At 39.5% G+C, this 22,871-nt stretch overlaps 2 protein-coding genes across 2 annotated transcripts in view; one reads left to right on the top strand and one right to left on the bottom strand.

The window, feature by feature from the left end:
* LOC309653480 (cyclin-Y-like protein 1) overlaps positions 1-22,871 on the top strand; it is a 34,365-nt gene that overhangs the window by 10,549 nt on the left and 945 nt on the right. The window contains exons 3-9 of the mRNA XM_082478441.1: positions 798-832; positions 6,881-6,981; positions 10,530-10,565; positions 12,767-12,818; positions 13,791-13,910; positions 17,730-17,896; positions 21,178-21,340. Coding sequence (XP_082334567.1) covers positions 798-832; positions 6,881-6,981; positions 10,530-10,565; positions 12,767-12,818; positions 13,791-13,910; positions 17,730-17,896; positions 21,178-21,340 — 674 coding nt within the window. The remainder of the gene's footprint in view (positions 1-797; positions 833-6,880; positions 6,982-10,529; positions 10,566-12,766; positions 12,819-13,790; positions 13,911-17,729; positions 17,897-21,177; positions 21,341-22,871) is intronic.
* On the bottom strand, positions 3,666-4,511 carry LOC309653483 (10 kDa heat shock protein, mitochondrial). Its single transcript, XM_082478443.1, has one exon. It carries the CDS (start codon positions 4,077-4,079, stop codon positions 3,771-3,773), a length of 309 nt encoding a protein of 102 aa, XP_082334569.1. The 5' UTR covers positions 4,080-4,511; the 3' UTR covers positions 3,666-3,770.

Raw genomic sequence — 22,871 nt, 5'->3', positions numbered from 1 at the left:
ATGAGCTGCTCACATGTAGAGGGGCTCTGGAGACAGTAAAAGAAAAGCTGTCCCATGCCTGTCTCTCTCTTCAGCCTTAAGGAATCCGTGCCTGTGATGCCTGTCTGGAGTTAAAGGAGGCAATGTGAGCAAGAGTGTGGCCTAAGACCCTCTTCAGGCTTTTATTCTTCTGGCCTTTGTTGGAGCAAAACCGTTTTGTGTGCTGTAGATATGTTCATTTAGGTCAGCACACTCATTTTAAAATTTACGTTTAACATAGGTTACTTTCCAGTTGTGTATTTTTTCAGTAAGGTATTTGAGTAGGTTACCATTAAGTGGTTCAGGATGCTTCCAGAGATCCTGGTGCGTTCGGAGACGAGTGCCTGGCCAGAAACTGGTTCTTAGAGTCGTCATCTGTGGATTGTGGTAATTAAAGTAAGCTGTGTGTAAATGAAGACTGAGAAAATACTCCTGGCTAGTAGTTCAGCTATGCAGCAGGTACATTTTTTTATTAGCTAAGTTTCTCACCTGGCCTGATTTGCTTTGTCCTTTTCTTTTGTAAATGGGGAGTCTTTCATTTGTGCCTAATACAGAATATCTATTAGGTCAAAAAAGTGAAACTAAGTTTTTAGATTTTATTTATAGGACTCATCTTGCTGGGTGATTTAAATTATATATTTTGTTGGAAATTATTTTAAAAAATAGAATGGAATTCTATCTCATTGTGTTATTGGTAATCCATCAGATAATTAGTGACTACTTTTATTTTTCTATGGCATTTGTATCAGAATTCATCAGTTAATTTTTTTTATTCTTAGTGCGGGAAAAGAGGAGGAGCAACCATTTCAACCATGTAAGTAAACAGTTGAAAAGTTAAGAAATTAATAGTTTGAATTAAAAATATGTCTGCCATGATTCCTAAAAATATGATGGATCCAATACTGTTAGCATGGACCTCTTTTTTGTAGATTTTCTAAATCTCTATTTTCCTAATTATCAAATGGATTCAGGAAAGTCTTTGACTTAGTAGTGCCCATTTTTTAAGGGTTCTGACATTTACGTTAAATTTCACTAATACGGTTGTAGTATAAAGATCTGCCTTAAATTCTTTTGCCTTATTTTTTTGATCTTATTTTTTAACCAAAGTAATAAAAGTATAACAGGTAAGTTAATTTTTAGCACTGTCCATTGACTTCTTGTCATAGCAGGTGAAAGCTGAGCTTCTTCGCTCCACCATGACGTTATTTCCCTCCCTGTGTTCCCTCAACATGTATCAGTTTTTATTAAATCAGAATCAATGTTTACATTACTACGACTCTGCAAATATTGTGCATTGCTGAGCCATATAGTTCTCTGACTGTGCCTCCTCCTTGTACACCCTTCATTCTTTTTCTTAAATATTAATGAAATTGGAGCACTTCTGCACTTCTCTAGGATAACCCAATCCCCCTTTTCCTAGCCAACGTGATCTCACACAGCCAAATGCAGTAAGTAGCTCCCTGCCCGGTCTCCCTGCTTTCACATTCTTCATTTTTTCTGTGGAATTAATTTCCTGACTATATTCACTTGCCTGTTTTCTAACAGCTATTTTTTTCCCCAAATGTTTTAACATTTGTCACATGCCTATGAAAACTATTTTCCGTCTACTAAGCCACATCTCTTCCATTTTTTTCTTGGAGACACTTTGCCCCAATCTTTTGTCTTCCTACTCCCATATAGACTAGTGTTCCCCTAGGCCTGCTCTATGCCTCTTTTCCTGGGATATCTGTGTGAAGTCATCTGGGATCTCACATAACTCTGCTCTCTTATGTTGGATCCCCTATGTCCTAGATTCTGTTTCCCTCTTGTCTTGTTATACTTCCTTGTTTTACTGGAGCACATTTTCCTGGGAAAAGGGCACATGGGCAGAAAGTTTAGAGAGATCTAGCTTCTCTGAAACTCCTTCTATTTGATAAAGTATAGAATTCTCAGTTGAAACTAATTTTTGCCGTTCTAAAGACATTTCCCTCTCATCTTCTCATTTACACTGTTGCTCTTAAACCTGTTGACATTGTATGGTACATTGTACATTACCGATTTTAGTCATTTTCCCCCATCCCTTCCTTCTCGGGAACCTTTTAGTACCTTCCCTCTCCCTGGGATTTTGAAATTTCATAATTTGGTTTGGTATAGACCTTTTTGGTGTGTTTCTTTGATATTCTGTTTTTTTCTTCCAGGTTCCTATTATTCAGATGTTGGAAGTCTTAGACTTACCAGATCGCTAACTTTTTTCCCCTCCTGCTTTGCATTTTGTCTTTTTGTCCTGCTTCCTGGAGATTTCCTTGACTGTGCTCTAATCCTTCTATTGAATATATTGTTTTGTCTACCTTATTTTCAATTTATAGAGTTCTCTTATATCCTGTCATTCTTTTTTTCACTGATGCAATTTCAAGTTTTCATTTGCTCCTGAGTTTTTATCACTCCCATCAATTCCTTCTTCCCGTTTTGTTTTGTTTTTTTTTAAAGCGTCCTTATATTTTATTTTATTTATTTATTTTTTGGCTGCATTGGGTCTTGGTTTCTGCACGTGGGCTTTCTCTGGTTGCGGTGAGCTGGGCCTACTCTTTGTTGGGTGCGTGGGCTTCTCATTGCAGTGGCTTCTCTTGTTGCGGAGCACAGGCTCTAGGGCGTGCGGGCTTCAGTAGTTGCGGCTCATGGGCTTTAGAGCGCAGGCTCAGTAGTTGTGGCGCATGGGCTCAGTTGCTCTGTGGTATGTGGGATCTTTCTGGGCCAGGGCTCGAACCCGTGTCCCCTGCATTGGCAGGCGGATTCTTAACCACTGCGCCACCAGGGAAGTCCCATTCCTTCTTCCTGTTTTGATCTCTTACTTGTTGGGGGCTTCCCTCAAACGTGTGATGGTCCTTGGCTGTCTGTTAAGATCTAATTGGAAGCATCACTTGGACAACTCGTTAACTGATGGGCCTCACTGCAAGGATTTGGGGACCACGCCTCTGAACTCTGAGCCTGCCTTGGGTTCTGTAAGACAAACTGGTTTTCTTGTTCCTGTCCTAGTCAGCCTCTGTAGGTACCAAGGTTGTGCTTCCTCTGTTCTGCCATGTCAGTTACCACTCCTTTATCTAGTCTTTTCACCTTTCAAACATTAAAAATCATCTGCTGTTTATCCTGTCTTATGTATAGCTTTTTTAAAAAATGCCTTTAATTCTAATGAGATGATATCTGAAAGAAGGGGGAGAGGAAATAGATTTGTGGTCAGTCTACTCAAACTTAGATTTATTCTTTGAATATAGGTTCTGAGTTTGAAGTTTAATGCAATATAATTAACGATATTAATTCAGACAATATTTTTGATTATACCTATAATTAGAATATTATACTTTTCTACTAAGGCCTTGAGTATGAATTCTATTCAAACCACTCACCCTACATATTGTCCATTAATGTGCAACATAGATGGAGTATTACAGACTTTTCAGTGAAAGTCATTGATTCTTAATAAACGTATCCAAAACTTGTGAAAAGGGGGAAGAAAAAAGTGAACTTCAGCTTTATTCTCTCTCTTTTTTTTTTTTTTTCATTTATATACTTTTATTTGGGAATGTTTAAATCAATACAGAGAAAACGAAATTTCAGAGACAATGAATATCATTAGTTTGGATATCATTACTTTATTATAAAAGAAACACGGAAATTATTTACAGGATGAAAGATTTCAGAACTTCAGTGGCAGCTTCACGTGATGCCATTGGGGGAACGGGCAGCTTCACGTGATGCCATTTCAATAGTGACTTATTTTAGTCGACATATTTTCCAAGAATGTCACCATCTCTAAATAAGAAATAATCCTTGTCATCTAGAACTACTTTGGTGCCTCCATATTCTGGGAGAAGAACTTTATCTCCAACTTTCACACTAACTGGTTGAATCTCTCCACCCTTTCCTTTAGAGCCTGATCCAACAGCTACTACCATTGCTTGCAATACTTTTCCTTGCGATTTTTCTGGAAGCATAATGCCTCCTTTGGTTACAACTTCGGGTGCACTTCTTTCAACTAATACTCGGTCAAAGAGGGGAAGAAACTTTCTAAATGCCTGTCCTGCCATGACTCGGGTTGCCGCACTTCGTACTCTCGCTCTCTCCAGCTTTATTCTTTTAATGGGTTAAAATCAGAGGCAGTAGGCACAATGGGAAGAGTCATTGGGTGGGGGCAGGATTTCAACAGGTACTTGACCTTTAATGATAAGCTTTGAGGGTTGTTACTTACTAGCCTCCTAGGTATGATTATTTTCTAGTCTTCACCATTAAACCTGCAGTCTACTAAGCAACCTTTCCCCTTATAAAGATTGTAAAAGTCCATGTATTTTGTCCTTAGTGCTGAATGAAGATAAATACTCTTCTTCAGTGACCAATTGAAATAATACCTATGAACATTAAACTGTCAGTAGTGTTTTTTGCTACTTGTTTTTTTTTTTTTTTGTATTTGCATTTTATACCCTTATGTGTGTCAGTGCAGTTTATTGAGGTTGTGAGCCAGCAATGGTAAAGCTTTAATCATAAGGGACAGTTATCTTAAATTTTCAAGCAAGATGAGAGGAAAGTAATCTGCTGGCAGCTAACATATCTAGGCTTTGCTCAGAGGCTTCAATTCTGCCATCCTTTAGTGAACACTAGATGCTGGAAAGTTTGAATAGTTTCAGGAGTAGGCCTGTGGAAGTGTTTCTTTTGTAGGATCGAGCCAGTAGACTGTAAGTTGCTGATACAACTTAAATGAGCCCCCATAGGATTATAGAGCACATCTAATTAAAAATTTTAAATGTTTTAGCAGTAATATTTCCAAAGACAAATCAATATACATTCATAATAGAAAAAAAAGTTTTTAATAGAGGAAAACAGGATAAATAGCACCCAAAGCTCTACCAACTAGTCTATATTTTGGTACATTTCCTTACTATTTTTATTCCCCTCATATATATAGATTTTTGGTCAGAATTGACTTTTATTACGTGTAGTGTATGTCATATTATACCCTAATAGTAGTGACCTTAAAAGATAACCTGCTTCGTTTAGAATCAAAGTATTTGAATGAGTGAATTTTCATTTTTCATGCTGTATCTGTTTTTTGAGATTCTAAAATTACACATTAACCAAATAGCTTAAGGACCATATCAGAGTTTTAGTTTAAAACATTTCTAGCTTGAAGGAGAAATTAGTCTTCCAAATAGTGATACTGTTTCAAATATGTTACATCTAGAACTTTTTGTTAATAAGGAATAAGTGGCTTTGCATAAAGCATCTGAAACAAGCAAAATGGTGTTTTATATATGCCATTTGGATATTTCTGATTATTGGATACTGGCAATTTTTATTTAAATGCTCTGTATTTTAAAAAGCATCAACTAGATTTTCTCCCTGCCTCACCTTTCATGTATTTGTGGAGGACATTGATGGGAGAGTGTGACAGCATGGTGAAAACTATTTTATATGAATAGGAGGAAGGAAGGCTCATCTGAATTAGTAAACAAACAAAAACCAAAACCAAAACCCAGCTTTAAAATTGTTCGTATTCTGTGGTATTAAAGAATGCTACTCTTCCTTCCAGTGGCTTTCAGTGATTGGGATTTGGTTATTGGCCTTACTTTAAGGAAGAGAGTTGTCCTAACATAGTTTAGGCCATTTTAGTATTTGACTATTGCCGTGTTCATGGGCTCTTCACAAATAAATGGATACTTCTAAAGTGTTTTAAAGATAGTTCATTCTCTAGAGGGTCTCAAAAAGTTCTTTGTCACCTATCCAACACCACTGTAGATAAATTCTCACGAATTTGTACCTTTAGTAAGATTTACCTCCAGTTGTAACTGATCTTAAATAATTTCTCAAACACTTGTCGAATCCTAATTTGTCCCAGATTCTGTGCTCAGTAGCTGGAGGTAGGAGAAGAATCTTCCTAACCTGGAGAAGCTTGTTTACTTAAGAGGGTGGTACTATGCAAGCAGCTGAGACCATGGAACAGTTGGTAAATTAGATGTGTGAGTGTGCAGAAAGTGAGAAGTTTTGTGGTGTGCCTGCTGGCAAAGGGATCCTAGAGGCAGATGGGGTCAAGCTTGCTGGGACAGGAGGAAGAAAAAGGCATTGCAGGCAGAGAGCAGCATGGGTGAGGCAGGAGTGTCAAATAACACGTAGAACAGAATTAGTACAATTTTGAAATGAATGGCAAGTATTCTCTGAGGTTCTCACTTGAGTAATGTAATGGCAGTCTTACTTAAACATGAAGTGAGAAGTTAAATTCTCAGAGTTGTTTTATCCGTTTTTTTTGGATGCGAGAGAATCTTTAAGCAGTACCTTTTTGTCCTCCAGATAAGGAAATTGAGGCCCAGAGAGACTTATGGCCCCCAGCTTTTTAGTGATAGAGCAGCCCTGGCATGCCCAGCCTCTGATTGGAAAACGTTTGTTTCGTCACACTGTCTCCTGAACATTTATTATTGGTGTTCATTTACTGCAGTGAAATGCTCCTACATCGGTATTATATAAAGCATTACGTTTTATTGTAGTAAATGAATAGAAATAGGAAATCTCAGCTGCATTTCATTGCTTAAGGAAAAAACCCTGAAATCTTATTCTAAACTTTTTACATTATTATAAAGGTAATTTATAATAGGTGCTTGCCAGGTTTGATTATAGGTACTATATCAAGGCAGCATTTTAGAACCCATTTCTCAAAGCTCGTCTGTGGAAGTCAGAGTATAGAGGTTTCCCATAGAGCTGCACATGATATCACACTCAGGCAGTTCATGGAGTGTAAGAAAAATCTTAATGCTTTATCGTTTGACATTTTAACCGAGGAAAAACACACACTTGATAGGTTTAACTTACTGTGACATTTTCTTCTATTTCCCTTCCCCTTCAGGTATCTCCAGGGCAGCTTACTAAAAAGTATAGCTCATGCTCAACAATATTTCTAGATGACAGCACGGTCAGCCAGCCTAATCTTAGAACCACAGTAAAATGGTGAGTACAAGTAGGTTGCCAAGGGCTGAGTGACAGACCCCCTTATCGCTAAAAGCATCCTAGCCATACATAAGTTCATTCATTTGAATTGTCCTTTTCAGTGATCAGGTTAAAAAACTGGTGTCAACTATAGATTGATTTCAAGGACCTAAATATGAATTTTCAGTTTCCATTTTAATCTTAGAGCGCATGATAGAAGGGAAAGTCAGTTAGCAAATAAGAAATCCCAGAAAAAGTATAAATCTTTATTTGACGCGTTTCTGTTGCTAAGCCATTGTTGAACACAGTGAGAAAGAGAGGTGCTTTTGATTGGCTGTTTCTAGAGACAATTATTACTGTATGAGTTGTAGTCCTCAAACAACGTGCACTACTTTGGAAGCTGCTCTTAGAAGAAGGAACAGCTTGTCCCCTGCTGGCACCAAAGCGAATCTGCATTTAAATTTAATTGGAGTTTGTCAGATTTATCCCACTGTGCTTTTTTTTTTTTCCTGCACTCTTTCTGTATGAAATTTTACTTCTCCTTCCTGTCCCCCAAAGAGGGGGAGAATATATCAAACCAGTCTTAAGAAATACACACTCAAGCTTAATTTCTTTGTAGATGAAATTTGTTCAACTGAGGTTTTAACTTAATAGACACATTTAAGTTTTGTTTATATATATATATCTCCAACACACTGTATCACTCACAGCAGAGAACAATAAAAGAGGTGAGGTTTCGGAAACATGGCTGTGGTCAGGCTTATACTTAAGGAGACACGAACAGTGTCATGATGATGGAAACTATTCTTTAATTTCTGGGAGCACCTCATAGTCCACAATTGGAGATGCACTTTCAAAACACCCTAATGATGAACCTTTCAAGCTTATTTAAGAGAAAAAAACCAAACGGGATGCAGAGCTTCTTGCCTCCTCCCTCGCGGTTGTCCACGAAACATTAACATCTCCTTAGGATATGAATGTTGATTTTCCAGAACACAGTTTGGGAAATGCTATTTGAAAATATTAATGTCCTTATCCTTAATTTTATTTGTTGTCTTAATTTTATAAGCTAATTGTATTTTTAATTGGTTTTTAATGTGCCAGCTTTTTTTTTAGCTATTTAAATTCTCAGTAACTTCTACTTTAATTAAAGACAGCAAGTTCACAGTCATAATAATGTAACTTTCCTCTCTTGCTTACAATAATAGTTGCAGTCAAGTCATGTTTCAGCAAAAACTGAGCCCCATCTCTAAAGTCCTGAGTTTGGGCACTTATCACATAATCACTCAATGTTTTTCTTCAGCCAAGACACTGAATCTGTGGGTACAAAAACCACTCTACTTTGGCTAGAGTCGCAGCTTCTTTTGAATTCAAAAGAGTCTGATGTCCAGTATATAATTCAAAAGTACTTTGAAAGTAAACCTTGCTCAGGGACTTCCCTGGTGGTGTAGTGGTTTAAGAATCTGCCTGCCAACGCAGGTGACACAGGTTCGAGCCCTGGTCTGGGAAGATCCCACATGCCGCAGAGCAATTAAACCCGTGCGCCACAACTACTGAGCCTGTGCCGTAGAGCCCGCGAGCCACAACTACTGAGCCCGTGTGCAACTACTGAAGCCCACGCACCTAGAGCCCGTGCCGTGCAACAAGAGAAGCCACCACAGTGAGAAGGCCGCGCACCACGACAAAGAGCAGCCCCCGCTCTTGGCAACTAGAGAAAGCCCGCGCGCAGTAACAAAGACCCCATGCATCCCAAATTAAGTAAAATTAAATAAAATTAAAAAAAAAAAAAAAGATTTACCTTGCTCAGACAAGAAGGTTTCATCCTTTTTTTTCCCGACCTAGTCTAATTTTTGGAAGTACAGTAAATTTTAATTTGCTCTCATGAAGTTTTAGAAATGATCATTCATCACATTCATTATTGGTGAAATAAAGGTTTACTGAGAAAATTAATAGGGCCAATTGGCTTTTAGGAATGATTTTGAAAATGTTTATCATGGGGTTAGTTTTCAGTGGGGTAGCTGTTCTCAGTGGGGTAGGTGAGCCTTATTAGAATCACTTATGCAACTTTTCAAGATATATGTTTCTGGATGCACAAAGTCCACCCGCCTGCCCCCGCCTCCAAGACACAGTGTCTGTGTGTCTGTCTGTCTGTCTGTCTCTCTCTCACCCACGCACACACACCTGTTGACAAGATGGGGAATGATGTGAAGCATGATTATATGGACAAAAGCATCCCGAGTGATTCTCCGATCTTAACCCTAACTCATTCATCCCTAAACTTTGCTGCACGCTGCAGTCATCTGGGGATCTTTAAAAACAGTCCTGATGCCCAAGTCATACCCAGTGCCGGTTAAATCAGAACATCTTGAAGCAGAAGCCAGGCAGTTTTTAAAGCTTCTCAGATGATCCCAGTGTGCAGCTGAGCTTGGGAGCCACTATTTGGTTAGAGGGCAGGAGAAAGAGAACTGCTTCTGATAATTAGTGGGACCTTAGGTAAGTCAGTTTTAAGCCTTGGTTCCCTTATCTGTAAAATGGGTGGTTTAATTAAATGTCATCTACGGTTCAGTGGTCCTTTCCATCATAAAACTTCTAATGCTGTGATTTTAAAATCAATTTGAAGATGAAACTTGGAAGCACTATAGAAGTATCCATCTTTGATGCTAACGGTGTTACAGGCCTTTATACAAGTGCTAAGATTCTATAGACCTATTCTAAAATTCAGATTTGCCTTCCCTCAATTATTTTGAGTTTCATTTTAGACACTGAGAACAAAGGGGAGCATATAACTTAACCAGAGAACCCCTTTGTTGCCTAATATACAACATCTGTGAATAACTTAGGAATATAGTAACTTAAAAAAGACTACCTAAGGACTTGTATCTATCTGTTCGTTAATACTTTATTTAAAATAATTTGGAAATACCTGTCATTAATAGGATACTGTGTAGTATTATGCTGTCTTATTAGCACTGCTTATTTCAGGATAGCTAGACCTATCATCAGTTTTGTGGCTATAAAATTTTGCTATTAAATTTTCTAATAATTATGTAAAAGTGATTTGAAATCATTTTGGTATAGAGCACTTTTATTATTTACTTTTAGGGAAATAATGGAAAACGGATGGGTAGGTGGATAGCGAACTAAATCAACTGAAATGCAGGGGCTAACAAAAAAACCACACACACACACACACACCCCCACACACAAACTACTATATGGCTTAAATTTAAGCATGTGTATAGATAGATATAACTTGTACAGGACAGAAGGTTTTGTGGGTAGAAGGACAAATGACAGGGGACATATGTAATAATTTATATATTATAATAATCAACCAAAACATGCCTTCTAACAGCATATCTAGCATTTTGGGTCTCCTAATTTTGCTAAAAGCTGAAGAACCTAAAACAAGGGGGAAAGCACCCATGTGGTACTGTTCTGAATTCGAGGATTTCGGGGCCACTGGGCCTCTGGAAGGTCTTCCCTCCTTGCTAACCCCTTTTTAAAAATGTCTTCAGGCCTGATATGATAAAAATCAGTGATGACAATGTATTTTTTTTCCTCCACAGTATGACCTTAGCAATATATTACCACATCAAGAACAGGTGAGCTCTTTTGAAACCTATCTTGTTATTCCAGCTAATTAATTTACAAGGTATCAAGTTTAGTGTTAGGTAATAACTATAGATGTTACTGGCATAAGCTTTTATTATTAGAGTGCTTTTATTACAATATAGAAGTGAATCATTTATTTTTCTCTTAGGACCCTTAATTCTTAGGTTACTGAGCATCCCAAAGAGTATTTGTTTATATGGGTTATATTGATAATTTACTGTATTAGAAATTGAAATTGAGAATTTAAAAAATTAAATTCATTGTATATTAAAACAGGGTGTGCCTTAGCACTACTGAAATTTTGAGCTAGATAATGCTTTGTTGTGGGGTGTCGTCCTGTGTGTTATAGGATATATAGCAGCACCCTTGGCCTCTACTCACTAGATGCCAGTAGCACCTTCTTCCCTCCACATTACGACAACCAAAACTGTCTCCAGCCATGGCCAGAAGTCCCCTGGGGGACGAAATCACCCCTGATTGGGAACCCCAGTGTTCAACATAAATCATTTTTTTTAATGAAAAATAACTATTTTCCACAACAAAAAATATTGAGAGAAAAGTATCTCCTCAATAGAAGACAGCTGATTCTCATATCTATTCTGTCTTCAGTCATTTGTTTTGAAGAAACAATATGAAGAAGATCCAGCCGCTTGCAGATATATAGTTGGAAAAAGGTGTATTTTTAAAGCCTTCAGATAATTTGGTATATTCTTTGATACTGTACCAAAAGTCTGCATGTGCTAGTTTCTTAAATTAGTTAAAATGGAATTCTAAATCATATCAATGAACTTGTAATAAATACTATGTTAAATTAATACCCATTGATCTGTCATGCATACTGAGTAGATCTTTTTACCTGTACCTGACTTTATAATATTATACATTGGTCATTTGGAAAGTATTGGTTCACATTTCTTTAGACAGTGTCAAAAACTCACTTTTGTTAGTATCACCACCAGTCTTACCAGAAAAGTCTTTTAAGTGTTGAGAAGTTGTCAAGTTCACAATCGAAGGTAGAAGTTTTCCAAAACTCCTGATATTTTTAGCTTGATGGCTTGAATTTTATCATTGGCAACAAATAACTTTAGAGTTATTTTCCTTGAAGTGACAGGCTCACTTTGTTCATTTTTGAAAGAATGACTGTGTCAGTTGTACATTCAAATAACGATGGTGTTCGATGAAAAAAGTGTTTCAAATAAAGATGGTGTTCTATGAAAAAAATGACTTACCGCCAAGTCACAAGTGCTTTTCCTTAACACAGCCATATTTCAGTATGTAAAAGTGCTTAATGCATACTTTCCACTTATTCAGAATATTAAAAAGAAGGACCAAGGTTTAAGAACACTATTAATTTTTACTCTTTTATCAAGGATGTTCTTCAAGCAGATTTTTTAACTGCAAGTGGCAGTGAATAATTGAATGACTTCTAATTCAGTTTGGTACCACTGCCTTGATTCATGCTCAGAAACCAGCAGTTTTACCCACTTTTGCTTTTATACATCCATAGCAAATGTCACACAATGTGAAGGGCAGGTAGTGTCTTAGTATTCTTATAAAAGCAGTTTTGACCTCTTGGGCCTCCTGAAGGAGGGGATAGGGGAGAATCCCAGAGGCCTGCAGACCACATTTAGAGAACCACTGTTCAAATGAGCGCAGTGTATTAGTGTGGTGAAATTTTAAATTAAAAAGCCTGGTTTCTTTTAAAATAAAAAGACAATTACATTTTTAACTCAAACTATTTAAAAGAGACAAGAAGAAATACACAAGAAGAATATAAAGAACTAAAGAGAAAAAAACGGGAAAAAACCATGAATCTCATATTCACATTGATTGAAGTGAGAAGAATTTATTGCCCACCACCACTGCTTCATAAAATGTTCTTGCATATTCCAGTGTGAGGTTAGAGGGGTGAAAATATATTGGTTTACTAGCATTGCCTGTTAGGGAGGGTCAGTGCTTATAGAGGCAACTCTGGCTGGTTGTTGTAGACAAGGTTTCACAGAACTTGATGTGCTGAGTAAAAATAGGTCAGGAAACCTTTCTAAGGGTGGAATCCAGGAGAAGAATTTATAAAACTGTTTGCTTCGTTGAAGGTTAAGCTTCCTCTACCCCTCTCTCTACTCCTAGCCGATATTTTACTAAGATAGTAAGTCCTGAATTAATTTTTTAAATGCACATTCTTATTTTATAGAGTTGCAGATAGATCCTTGGATATTTTTGATGAGAGATTACATCCACTCACAGTAAGTGTCAGTTTTATTGAAGTGGTATTTTTCTCTTATACAGTTGTGTTTATTTCATGCTGATTTGCTTTGAAATTAATTACTAGAAGAAAATTACTTCCTCCAGCTCGAAGTCAAATTCATCTTCCTTTAAGTCTTCTTCCCCACGCCATGTTGTGTCTAGTCATTTTCCCGAAGGCGTGTTGTATAAGGGGTTGATGGATATGAACCAAGTTGCACTTTGTGTGAATAGTGAGCAGGTAAGTAAACATACCCAAGTAACAGAAAATGTATCTTTTTAAAGGATGATGTTCCATAGCATCAAACAATATAAATATTTGTAAATAAACCTAATATGATAAGGCCTCTAAGAAGAAAATTAGAAAACTGTTTACATTTTAAACGAATTAAAATGACAAAGTTTTAAAATTCACTTCTCCGGGTGCTCTGTGGCCACACGTGGCTGGCGACTGCTGTACAGGACAGCACATTCTTAGAGCCTTATGGTTACAGGACACTGGAAATGTGTTTTCAAAGTTGACTACAGAAAAGTATGACATATGGTGATCAGCAAGACTTTTGAGCCTAAAAGTATTGGGTTGGCCAAAAAGTTTGTTTGGTTAGTGAATATATTGTTCAATAAAATGCTTGGTGAAAATGAAAACTGTGTCTTTTATTTTTACTTAAAACCAAATGAACTTTTTGGCCAACCCAATAGTTTACATTTGGTTAGAATTCTGTGGGGAGGAACGTGGAAATACATAAATTTTCTGCGGTTGTGCCTGTATTTTTCTTTAATGAATGGTGGTGAGTACTGGATCACTGTGGTATTTTAGGATCCCATTGTTTAGATTTAAAAGACTACAAGACATGTCACCCAATCAGAATTATTTTAAGGGGCACGTGGGCCCAAGTGTGAAGACTGCTATCTTAAGGGTACTTTTAAGTATTTTTCTTCCGTGGATACTTAAATTGCATTTTTTCTCCCTTCAGCGAGAAAAGATTCCAGAGGAATACTTCGAGCATGATCCTGAACACAAATTCATTTACGGATTTGTTCATACTCTTTCTAGTGCCGCACAGCTAACTGCTGAAGGTGCAGTAGTAACTTTGGTAAGATATTTTTTCTTTCATAAAGCATCTGTAGAAATTTCTGTCTTGTACACATGGTATGGTCCTGTTTTTCCCAAATGAAAGTAGGTTCCTGAAACGATCATTAGAACTTTATTAAGAGAAACCTATCAAAAGAAAGTAAAGTATACACATTTGAGCTTTAATCATCATTATGATTTAAAACGTTGCCATTGCTTTTCTCATCACAAAACAATTGCTATTAAAGGCAGCAGGAGAGATTTCTGGTTTCTCCTTCCACACCTGAGGGGACACACGCACGCACAGTGCACACACGCACACACAGACGACGCGTGTGGTGGTGGTGGGGCGGGGCAATCACTGAGCGCTCTGGTCCACAGGCAGAAACAGGTTCCGGGCAGTTTGAAGCTGAGTCCCAGACTGCACTGCCTAGGCAGTTCTGATGTGTGTCCTGACTGAGAACTACTGCCCTCAGTTCTCTGTTCCTTGGATAATGGATAATGGTGTTAACCATCCCTGCTGTCCTCTTATTGCCTGCATGTGAAGTTGCCCAGGACTAGGGTGCCAGTAGGACTTCAGAAGGCTTTACTCTAGTTAGCCTGCTAAGCTACAGCTGTGTAAGGACCTTTTTGTCATCCATTCCTAATTCCTATGGTAAGATTTTATCATTTGAATAATAAATCATATTCAAGTGAGAGGTAGTTGGGATTGTTTTACTCCTCCCTATAGCAAACCTGTAGGGGGGAAAGTCAGCTGCGTGGTCTGCAGGGAAGGAATACTTAGGCCACTCACTGCCTGCTCCTATCAAGGCAGAATTTAGGACAGGAGGCTTGTCCTTTTGAAAAGAGACCCCTCAGTGGGTACTGGATCAGACACAGGCCTTTTCTTGGCGCTACAGGCCACTTGGAGTGCTTAGCACATGCTTGAGAGAGGCAGGAATGGTGCTTGCATATGGAGAGCTAGGAAATGCAGGAAGGAGAGTATTTGGGTTGGAAGAGGGGCATTTCTTTGTAGCCAAGTTAAGCTTGATGTACCTGCGAGACAGCAGAATGGCAGTGTCTAGTAATCATTTGAATATATGGGATTGGAGCATGAATCTGAGCTAGAGGGAGGGAATTAAGTGTAGCTGTTAAAATGCAGAGAAAGTATGTAAAATAAAAAGTGGGTAGAAGATAGATCCTACTAGAGACTGTCAGCACTTAAGGGACAGATCCCCAGAGGAGTGGCTACAGTGGTAGGAAACCCAGCAGAGAACCCTAAGAGACACCAGGAGAGGTTCAAGAAGGAGAGTATGGTCCAAACGCTAAATGCTACCAAGAAGTTGCTCATGTCATAAATACCATGTCACTGAATACCTACTCTGTGTCACTTTTCTACATGTGGGGGGTGGAGGAGAGAACAAGTTGGATAAATAAAGTTCTCGCCTTTATGGAGCAAGTGTGGAAGACGTAAATTTTTTTTTTTTTTTTTTTTTATCGGAGTACAGTTGATTTACAGTGTTGTGTTAGTTTCAGGTGTATAGCAAAGTATAAGTGTTTTTTTTTAATGAGTGTTTTTTAAAAGATGACTATTTCAAGTGGTGGTAAAAACCATGAAGAGAAAGCAAGGTAAAGGGATAAAGTGATTAGAGGGGCTTACTAGAAAGCTCAGGAAGAGCCTCTTTAAAGAGGTAATGTTTGAACCCAGGACCTGGCTGAACTGAGGAAGATCAGGTACGCTGGCATTACGGGCAGAGGGGACAAGTGCAAGGCTCTGAGACAGGAACTTGTTCTGTGTGTTCAAGGAAAAGCAAGGTGGCCATTGTGATCCGAGCGGGGAATGAGGGAAAGAGCATAGGTGATGAGGTCACGGAAGGACAAGGCCGTACCGCACAGGGCCTCGTAACTTGCAGGCCACGGGAAGAAGGTATTTGTTTGATGGGAAGCCTCTGGCAGATCTGGAGCAGGCGCATAAAGTACTCTTAATTTAAGAGGCTCTCCTGGCTGCTTTGGGGAGAACAGACTGTAGTCTGTTGGGAGGCAGAGAAGTTAGGCAGTGGCAGCGATACAAGTCAGAAGTGACAGACAGAAAAGCGGTCAGGGTACCAGTGAAGGTAGAGATAACAAGAAGTCCTAACAGATTGGAGCAGGATACACTCAAGTGCAGGTTTTTGGTCTCAGCGACTGGGCGTGTGGCAGTGCTCTTTCATTTATGAGGGAAGGCCTGGGGAGTGGAGCTCTGGGACGAAGAGCTCTGGGTTGTTTGTGTGAAGGCACCGGTGACCACGGCAAGAGTAGTCTCTGTAGAGTGGTAGCAGCAGGAGGCTGACTGAAGTGGGTTAAGGAGAGGATGGGAGATGAGGAGCTGGCCTCAGGCCTGAGGACGCCGTCTAGGGGCAGTGGGGGACAGGCTGGGGACATGGAAGCATTCACACTGGAGGAAGCCTCTGACAGGGAGAAGTTGTTCAAAAGGAGACTAACTGTGGGCACAGTGCTCTGCAGAAGTGAGGTGGGATCAACTTCATTCATAGGAGAGTTAGCTTCAGTGAAAAGAAAGAAATCTCGCTTCCTCCGAGACAGGAGGGCAAGTGGGATAAATGAATATCAGCACGTGTACCAAGTTTGCCAGTACAAAGGTGAGAGGAAGTTGAGAGATTGCCAGTGTCGTTTCAGTGCCTCTGATGAGTCCCATAAAGTAGAGAGTTGAACCTTGCGGGGAGAGTCGTTCTTAGGGTACTAGAGAGTGCTGAGTTCTTTGGGGAATGGGAGCCGAATTTCACTAAGAACATATAATCTCAATACCCGTGTTTGAAAACACAGTAGAGTTTGGAGGGCATGGGCGAATCTGAGCTGTCAATCTGATAACCCTTCAGAGAGTAAACAGACTCTTTCAAACTGGACATTTTTCTTTTTGTCAAATGGCATATACACTCTTCTACAGAGGTAACAACAAATCACAGCTTACCTCTCTAATCTTTGCTCAGCTGTTAACTCCATCCAGTTCTTTGTAGGGTAGACATTTGATACATGTAAAAGAAACCGTGAAATCATCTCACAAACCGGCAGGTTTAGAGGAGCCCCAGGGATACAGACACAGGCAGGTCTTCCCACCTTAAAACCAAAAGAATTGACTAAGCTGCAGATTATGTAAGACAGAAATGAATAATGAAATGATAATGGAGATGTGAAAAATTGGGGCTATGAAAAGGACTACCCTTTGTATGCATGTGTGTTCCTTCAAAAGGCACTAAAATATGGGAATACTTGACAGTTGTAAAGCCCCTTTGTACTGCCTGTCCTGCTGTGCCACGCAGCAGCCACTGGGAGGCTCTCTTGACCACCAGTTTTTATCTTCAAGTTCATGCCACAAAAGGACTGGTGAGTGACTCTGAAGAGAAGGTAAAGATGTGCTCAGTCTTACCAGAATTTTACACACTCAAGCGTTATGTAAAATCGCCATGCAACCACCACCAGTCTTGTAGTTAACATTGCACGTGATAGGCACTCAAGCATTTACTGAACAGTTGAAGTCGACACTGGGCTGTATGTGCTGCCCTTGACAAGTGGGAAGGTAATAATACAATGCGTGTCTTTAGAATGCCCTTTGCTGAGATGTCCTTTCATTCCTGTGACCAAAATTGGGTTGGAAATTCACACGGGCAGAGTAGAAATATCAGACTCACAGAAATATCTGACTTACAACTGTGACCTGGCCTCTGGCCTTGGCTTGGCTGAGCAAAGTCTTTGTAGAACCTAGGAATAAAAGGGGTGTCAAAAAGAGATGAAATCTGTCATTCCTAACAATTCTTATCACAGCACTTAAACTGAACGAAAATCAAAGATCAGTGCTCTACTTTTGCAGGTTTACTTAGAAAGGCTTTTAACTTATGCTGAGATCGACATTTGCCCCACTAACTGGAAAAGAATTGTTTTGGGAGCCATTCTTCTTGCCTCCGAGTTTTGGGACGATCGGGCTGTATGGAATGTGGACGACTGCCAGATCCTCAAGGACGTTACAGTTGAGGACATGTGAGTTTGTAAGGTTACCGTGAACTTTCTAACCATTTTCCAATACCTCATTTGCTCTCATAAAGTTTACATTTTTAAGAAATGTTACATTTTAAGAAAGGTTACCTTGTGCAGAGAGCTGAAATAGACATAAAATTACAGCCTTCTTTCTATCTAGCTGTAGTATAACAATTTGTATTTCCCCTCATTCATTGGTAGGTCTTGATGTGTTATTGTTGTAATATTCTGCTTGAGAAATTGAAATTATTTTTCTGGTGGTTTTTGCCAAACATTTTACAAGCTCACTACCAGAGCAACATGGTACAGTAAGTAACTTGACAGCTTTCTTAAAGCTGTCTACCAGGTCCAGTCCATTTTTAAGGGGCACATGCCTGGTCTTTGAAGCAAGTGGCCACTGTTAAGGTCTTAGGGCCTCTAGACTACTGACAGGTTATAATTTCAACCTGAGTCACACATTGTGTATTTGCTTTTGCTGGTCTTTTTCTCCTTTTTATCTGAGGTTCTGTTGTTACAGAAACTATGATGTACAGGTAGCCACATATAAAGGTTTCAGATCCCTGTGTTCCTGTCTCCTCCCCTAAAGTCTGCTGAGCTAGGAAACACCTACCTCTCAGGTCGTCCGGGAAGCATCCCTGGGGCCTCACCCAGGGCACTCAGCAAACACAGCGGCACTTTGTGGGGCCTTGAGTTAACTAGGCAGGTTCTCCTCACAGATGGCACGCTCACATTGGCATGAAACGCCAGGCTTCCAATCTGGCTCTGGTGAAGGGCCCCAAGGGTGGGAAGCAGGATGAGCCAGAGAGGTAATTCCAGCAGACTCTCGAAGTGCCCGCTTGACAGTGAACCTGTCTTTGTGGGTGGCATTCAGGAAAATGTGAAAGGACACCTCTTGATTATATTGGACAGCAGCGGCCGATCAAGATGGCAGGCAGGGGCAAGAGTTTGTTTTTGTTACCTTTGCCCCTTACCCTAGATAATTCACAATTACCAAAGTGCATATTTACAGCTGAAGCGAGGAAAGCTGTGACTAAGAGAAGGGACCAGTGACTGTCAGTAGCTGTCAAAGTGGCTTTTGGTGAAAATGCCCACTTTGGTGATCATGTAAACCAGGTGGTCGTGGTGATATTGCTGGTAGCAATCTTAGCAAACAGTGGAACAGCAGATAATGAATTTGAAATGAATAGAAGTACTTTTGGAAGTTGCAGAAACTAAAGTGACGTTGACCAACACTATCATCAGTCTTTGAACTGGTCCCTTGAAGGAAGGAAAATTTGTAATCGTGAACACCATCCCTGCCATGATGGCAGCTGAAATTTTCTCAGAATCTGCAGCTGAGCTGACTGGGGCTCTGGTTCCAGGTACAACATCCGAGAACATGCAGGGAAACGTGTGGGTGTTCATAGACATTGAGCCCAGGAGCATTGGCGGCACTGTCCAGCTATGAAGAAACTAATTCTAAACAACGCTTTTCTGTGTAGAACGGAGAATCACCAGGAGTTATGTTTATAATAGGCTGCTTTTGTTTATGATCTTTGGGAGTTGGAAAGCATTACAACAAAGTGTTTAATACACATTTGTTTCATCCCTCTGCTGTTGACTACTATTTGTAATGGTCTCATTTTGAGTCTGAATTGAAAAATTGCTGTCTATCAGCTTTTCCTTAAAACTTTCTAACATCTCTGTGTCTTGTTAAATATATATTTCCCTTCAAAAGAGTAAGTTAAACTGAGCAGCTGCTGTTCAGACAGTTTGCTGCGCCTGTAAGTGGTAGGCTCTTCAGCCACCTAGCCATTTACAAACAGCAAAAAACACAGAAGATGCATATTCTGTAGGCATAATGCTTTTCTTCAGTGATTAAAGCTCTATTAATAGACATGTTAATCCTATGAAGTACTGTATTTCCACACAATTAAAATGTATTAGTGGAGAAAATATAAAAGGGATAGTGAAGTGCATTTATTCCTGTAGTAAATTAAGTCCTGATTAGCTGATTATCAAAACATTATCTGATTTACATTTCTATAGACTTCTGGCCGTATGAACAGGAAATTAATTTTGGAAGTAGGTTCAGTTAGGTTTAAAGTTCAACAAATGAGAAACCTCATTTCTGCTCATACTCTGCTCTCCATACAGGAGAACATGGAGCATTTGTTGATTTATCCAATGGATAAAATATTAACACTTGAAAACCAAGAAACCAAATGTATTGTAAAATAAGCCACTTGCATGTTTGTTTGGGTATTTATCATTTTTATCTAATCAACTCTCTAAAGTGATTGCTGTGAAAAGTGGTAAGATTTACTCTAACTTTATATTTATTTACTTAAACATTTGGCAAGCAAATGGCTGGATATGGTCATATAGCAGAAGCCTGCTCCCAGCACTCTACTTTCCCACTTCATTGAATTCGCCCTCTGTGGGCGTGTGCAGTCTGTCCTGGCAAGGGGCGGTAGGTCTGAACATTCTGGGCTGCTCTCCTAACACCGGGGGCAACAACTGCTCTATCAGAGGTCGTATCGTAAAGTGGGTTTAGTCTAGCTGAGACATAATCTTACTGCCTTCCTAAGCTTAAAGAGTGCATCCTGTCCTGTCATGGTGACGACAACTCACCCTAGTAAGGTTTTAAGGTGAACAGAAACTTGCATTATGCCCTTTGACACAGCCCCATGCACGGGGTGGGGGTGGGGGTGGGGGGATTCCCTTTCCCATCGAATGTAGCTTATTTATTTATTTACTTGAGATGAATCCTTGTTGCCTCAAGAGTTTTCCCCCCTCAGAGATAATAGCAGTGGCTCTCGATGGATCCATTTGTTGCCGTGGTGATGTGCCCACTCCTTTTGTTGGCTCGTCTCTACTTCAGTAAGCCCCTTCCTGTCACCAGCCCGGTGAAAATGTCTGCAAGTTCTTCAGAGCTAATAAACAGCATACATCATTCCTTTCAACTGATCACTAGAGCGGGGCCTCGTGAGTGAGTGTGGAGCATGAATCGTACAGCTGCACTAATGGAACTCTGAAGAATGAGCCCCTGAGTCAGCAGCATGAGTGCATAAGAGGGCCATGACCTCTTCCTCCTTGTCCCAGACTCAAAGTGCTGGGACGCAGAAAGGACCACAAATAGCTGTACCTTGTTTGCACATTAGGGTATTAATCCAGCTGGGTAGCCATTATTGGTTTCAAAACAGTATTTAGAGCCATCCTAGTAGCTCAGAATGGTATTTTTGAAGATAGCCCAGTTGACTAAAATTGTCCTGTGTTGGTTTTGTCTTCTCCTCCTCCCCCAGGAATGAGATGGAAAGGCACTTCGTGGAGCTACTTCAGTTTAATATTAATGTTCCTTTCAGTGTGTATGCCAAATACTACTTTGACCTTCGCTCCTTAGCAGATGACAACAACCTGAATGTTCTATTCACTCCTCTTAGCAAAGAAAGAGCACAGAACTTAGAGGTAAGGCTGTGAAATCACTAACTGGGGTTTTCTGTCAGCCACCGAAGCCACACCTGTAGCTAAATTATATTAAGCAGTGATTAGGAAAATGGAAAGCTGTTAACAGTTTGAAGAGCTTATTGACCCGTTGGCATCATATTTCCTGTGTCTTTTATGGTTTATACAGGGATCCCACATTATAAAAAAAAAAATTGTCTCTTCTGTAACCATAATTCAGAATACTTTCAATCATATTTAATCTGTTCTTAATGGTTTTCCATTTGAACCTCTACACTTACATATAACCGTACATGAATAATTTCTTAAAATTGTATCCCTAATCAGATGTACCTACAGAATCTACTTACCACTCTTAACTGTCTGTTTTTTTTTTAATAATTGATGTTTTGGACTATTTCTACTGTCTTGATATTTTTAATAAATAAATAAATGTATTTATTTATTTATGGCTGCATTGGGTCTTCGCTGCTGCACGCGGGCTTTCTCTAGCTGCGGCGGGCGGGGGCTGCTCTTCATTGCGGTGCGCAGGCTTCTCATTGCAGTGGCTGCCCTTGTTGCAGAGCACGGGCTCTAGAGCGCAGGGTCAGTAGTTGTGGCGCACGGGCTTAGTTGCTCCTCGGCATGTGGGATCTTCCCGGACCAGGGCCCAAATCCGTGTCCCCTGCATTGGCAGGCGGATTCTTAACCACTGCGCCACCAGGGAATTCCCTCTTAACTGTTTTTTACTCAGCTTGCAGTTCGTGTGTGTGTGTGAGTGTGTGTATGTGTGTGTGTGTGTGTGTGTGTGTGTATCACAGTTCAGTCCCATGAGTTTATTAGACAAAGCATCCGTGGCTAACCTGAGAGACCTATACTTGGAAGGTATAATGTGGATTCAGATACTGGATGTAGAAAGTACATGAGTTTTTAATATAAATGGTAACGTACATGGAACAACGTAATACTTATGGCTTATGATTTTTGGTGGGTATACAGCAAAATTCACAACTGAAATGAACACATTTAAAATTGATACTTTCTGTGGTACCTTGGTGGTACTTTAGAATAAGATGTTTTTCTACCATAATTTATGTGCAAGTGAAATAGCACCTTTCAGCGCTTGTCATTAGACCTCTCCTACCTTCAGCACATACCTACCTGATTAAAATTTTCTTAGAGTATGTAATAACTAATGAAAACTGAAGAGAAGTTGAATAGCTGAGTAAACACTGATTTTGCCCAAGTGTATGTCCATTACGTTTAAGGATCACGTGTGTAGGTAACAGATGATATTGCTATTAGGAGCCTATCATTAGGAAGCCAATTTTTAAGTAACTCTAAGTTATTAGGGCAAGTTACCCCTTGCCCCAGCAATCTAATCATAGCCCTTAAAGGTTATTACCTTAGGGAACTGTCAGTTAGTGTAGATATCAGCTATCCAAAGTAGCAGTAACTATGAACTTATCTAAACGAATGGAGATGTGTGGCTTATCAATGATGCTTTTTTTGTTTTTTTAAGGTCCGAACATTTTTTTCCCCCCTAATTATACCT

The sequence above is a fragment of the Balaenoptera physalus genome (assembly GCF_965194825.1).
Source record: "Balaenoptera physalus genome assembly, contig: HAP1_SCAFFOLD_688, whole genome shotgun sequence".
NCBI classification, from domain to species: domain Eukaryota; kingdom Metazoa; phylum Chordata; class Mammalia; order Artiodactyla; family Balaenopteridae; genus Balaenoptera; species Balaenoptera physalus.
This window is presented reverse-complemented; position numbering and strand designations above follow the sequence as displayed.

What these genes read in the sequence shown, in the direction of transcription:
- LOC309653483 (XM_082478443.1), bottom strand. Translation starts at nt 4,079, where the DNA reads ATGGCAGGACAGGCATTTAGAAAGTTTCTTCCCCTCTTTGACCGAGTA.